At 47.4% G+C, this 3,797-nt stretch overlaps 1 protein-coding gene across 1 annotated transcript; it reads right to left on the bottom strand.

The window, feature by feature from the left end:
- Positions 1–314: 314 nt before the first annotated feature.
- Positions 315–1,923, bottom strand: LOC147118651 (uncharacterized). The gene has a single exon (XM_085984525.1). It carries the CDS (start codon positions 1,666–1,668, stop codon positions 658–660), a length of 1,011 nt encoding a protein of 336 aa, XP_085840651.1. The 5' UTR covers positions 1,669–1,923; the 3' UTR covers positions 315–657.
- Positions 1,924–3,797: the final 1,874 nt, after the last annotated feature.

A 3,797-nucleotide genomic window follows, 5' to 3' on the forward strand; every position in this document is an offset into this window, starting at 1 on the left:
CAGAGTAAAGCTCCCTCTACACTGTCCCATCAAACACTCCCAGGGCAGGTACAGTACGGGTTTGATGCAGTCACTGACACCAATCTCCTCCTGTCTGATATAAACCAACCCTACAGGCCCAGAAAGATTAAACTCAACCCGTTACTTGGATTGGATTTGTCTCCGTTCCTATGCCGAGGAGATTGCTGTACCAGACCGGAGGGGCAACATTTGGGGACTCTCGATTCTCCACCAATTCCCATTCCCCTTCTTTCTGGTGGATAATGGAGATGCCACTGTGTGTAATGTGCAAGTCAGTAAGAATGGTCAGCGAGGATTAATCAGCGGTGTTTAATTGGAAATGTTAATCAGTGGAACTTTTCAGACAATAAATTGTAGATTTTGTACCAAAGATCAATTTAGGGTTAAAATAAAATTCATAATTGTCAAATAATTTCTTATGAAAGTCCTAAATTAAAGGGGAAAGATCAGACAGCGGTTCTTAAAAGGGACACTACAGCCCCAACAAGTCAATCAGCTATATATCCAGAATATTAATAACCCTATAACTGGGCTGGAGTTTATTAACATCAGCAGAAATAAACCTCAACTGTCAGGATGATTTCAGTCCTGGATGTGATGAATAGCCGCAATAACATCAGAATGTAACTTCTGCAGTCACTTGTGAGCTCGCTGGTGTCTCAGCAGGTTGAATGACAGAGTGAATCCCTTCCCACACACGGAGCAGGTGAACGGCCTCTCCCCAGTGTGAACAGACTTGTGGCTCCGCACGTGAGATGACAGAGCGAATCGCTTCCCACACACGGAGCAGCTAAACGGCCTCTCCCCAGTGTGAACTCGCTGGTGTTGCAGCAGGGTGGATGAACAAGTGAATCCCTTCCCACACTCTGAGCAGGTGAACGGCCTCTCCCCAGTGTGAACTCGCTGGTGTCTCAGCAAGTGGGATGACTGAGTGAATCCCTGCCCACACACGTAGCAGGTAAACGGCCTCTCCCCAGTGTGAACTCGCTGGTGTATCAGTAGGTAGGATGAACTGGTGAATCCCTTCCCACACACAGAGCAGATCACTGGCCTCTCCCCAGTGTGAAGTTGCTGGTGTGTCAGAAGAATGGATAAATGAGTGAATCCCTTCCCACACACAGAGCAGGTGAACGGCCTCTCCTTAGTGTGAACTCGCTGGTGTATCTTGAGTTCAGATGACAGCCTGAACCTCTTCCCACAGTGAGAGCAACCGAATGGTTTATCGTCAGTGTGAATTCGCTGGTGTTGAATTAGTCCCGCAGAGCTTTTAAAGCAGTTCGCACAGTCGGAGCATTTAAAAGGTCTCTCGTCAGTGTGAATTCGCTGGTGTTGAATTAGTCCCGCAGAGCTTTTAAAGCATTTTGCACAGTCGGAGCATTTAAAAGGTCTCTCGTCAGTGTGAATTCGCTGGTGTTGAATTAGTCCTGCAGAGCTTTTAAAGCAGTTCGCACAGTCGGAGCATTTAAAAGGTCTCTCGTCAGTGTGAACTTGCTGGTGTATGTGCAGGGTGGATGAACAAGTGAATCCCTTCCCACACTCTGAGCAGGTGAACGGCCTCTCCCCAGTGTGACTGCGTTTATGAATTTCCAGCTTGGACGGGGAAATGAATCCCTTCCCACAGTCCCCACATTTCCACGGTTTCTCCATGGCGCGGGTGCCTTTGTGTCTCTCCAGGTTGGACGATCAGTTGAAGCCTCGTCCACACACAACACGTGTACGATTTCTCTCCACTGTGAATGGTGCGATGTTTTTTCAGGCTGTGTAACTGGTTAAAGCTCTTTCCACAGTCAGTGCACTGGAACACTCTCACTCGTGTGTGTGTGTGTCTCGGTGCTTTTCCAGTCACACTGATGTTTGAAATCTTTTCACACGGACAGAACAGACAAACATTTCTCCTTCCACATTCAAAGGCCGATGATATTCGGGTCCTGATGAATTGAGTGACTGTCAGATCTTGATGTGATGTTTGGTTTGAGTTTCACGTCTGCAAATCCTCCCCTTCTGATACCCTGTAAAAGTAGTTTACAAAAATCATCACTAAGTATAGGATAGAAATTCAGAACAGACAATTCTAGTTTCTGTACAACGTTCCTTCACACGTGGGGATTCTAACCCTGGGACTGTACATGGTGATCACTAAACACAAAACCCAGGCTGTTAATCATTTTCAGCTGCTGGACTTAGTGTGTGTCCCACAGCATCTCTCTCACTTTTAACGTGTGAATAGAGCATCATGCCTGCAAACCTGGTTTGAAATTTAAATTCCCTCACCAAATGTATTTAACAAAAGATGAACAAGTAAACACATCACAGCCCACTAATCCAGTGCTACATTCACAGGAGGAAGTCTGTTATCTAACTCCACGAATGGACACAATAAAGAAAGATCCCAAATGTAAGAGTCCCTCGAATCCTTTGAAAAGACCTTTCAAATCCTGACCGGTTCCTTCCTTATTCTAGAAATCCCCAGCCTTGTGGGGGTCGACATTGGTCAAAAACTGCTAATTGGACATTTTTAACTGATTTTTCAGCTGTTTCAAGCTGACCAGGTCCTTCACTCAGAGAATCTCCAAGGAGACTCTGATTTAAACACAGCTCTCCCCTCTTTTATATCCAGGATTAGATAACCGGGAATTTAAATACCTGACCACTCAAATTTAAAAGGGCCCGTGATATACAGACAATCACACAGCTCTGGGTCAGTTTGAATTATTCCTCTCTCCAGCCTGTAACCAACGAAACTTGTAATACTGAGGCTGAAATTCCACTTCCGGGTGCCGGATTCCGACCCCGGGACTCTACACAGGGATTCCGGCCCTGGGACTGTACACGGGGATTCCAACCCTGGGACTGCAGATGGGGATTCCGACCCTGGGACTGCAGATGGGGATTCCGACCCTGGGACTGCAGATGGGGATTCCAACCCTGGGTCTGTACATGGGGACGCAGCTCTGAACGAATGAAAGATTTGCATTTCTATGGCGCCTTTCACAACCTTGGTCGTCCCAAAGCGATTTATAGCCAATGAAGTACTTTTTGAAGTGTAGTCACTGTTCAGTGTAGGGCAGGTGACAGCCAGTTTGTGCAAAGCAAGCTCCTGCAAACAGCAATGTGATAATGACCAGATAATCTGGGTTTTTTAATGATGTTGATTGAGGGATAAATATTGGCCAGGATACCGGGGATAACGCCCCTGCTCTTCTTTGAAATAATGTCCTGGGATCTTTTACGCCCACCTGAGAGGGCAGACAGGGCCTCGGTTTAACGTCGCATCTGATAAACCGGCACCTCTGACAGTGCAGCACTCCCTCAGCACCGCACTGGAGAGTCAGTATAGATTTTTGTGCTCAAGTCTCTGGAGTGGGCTTTGAACCCAAAACCTTCTGGGCCTCTTTTACAATTCTGTGGCATGTAAATTCTAAGCTTGGCACTTACCAACACCTTCAGGAGAGATGGTGAGAAATGCCGTGTGTGGAGAGCGAGGATAAAATAACAGACATTGATTGGCTCTCCCGGGCACTGGGACCCGGATGGAAGCAGACACTGAAGCCCCGCCCACTCTATGTTCCTGTACTAAGATGGCCGCGCATGCACCATTACACAATGAATCAAAATGGCGTCGCACTAGAACGTTCCGCCCTCCTTTACAATAAGAACATAAGTAGTAGGAGCAGGAGCAGGCCATACGGCCCCTCGGGCCTGCTCCGCCATTCAATAGGATCATGGCTGATCCGAACCTAGACTCACGTCCACTTCCCTGCCCGCTCCCCATAACC

This window comes from Somniosus microcephalus, chromosome 4 (genome assembly GCF_052327205.1).
Source record: "Somniosus microcephalus isolate GS21.2 chromosome 4, FLI_Smic_1.0, whole genome shotgun sequence".
Classification (NCBI taxonomy): domain Eukaryota; kingdom Metazoa; phylum Chordata; class Chondrichthyes; order Squaliformes; family Somniosidae; genus Somniosus; species Somniosus microcephalus.

What these genes read in the sequence shown, in the direction of transcription:
- LOC147118651 (XM_085984525.1), bottom strand. Translation starts at nt 1,668, where the DNA reads ATGGAGAAACCGTGGAAATGTGGGGACTGTGGGAAGGGATTCATTTCC.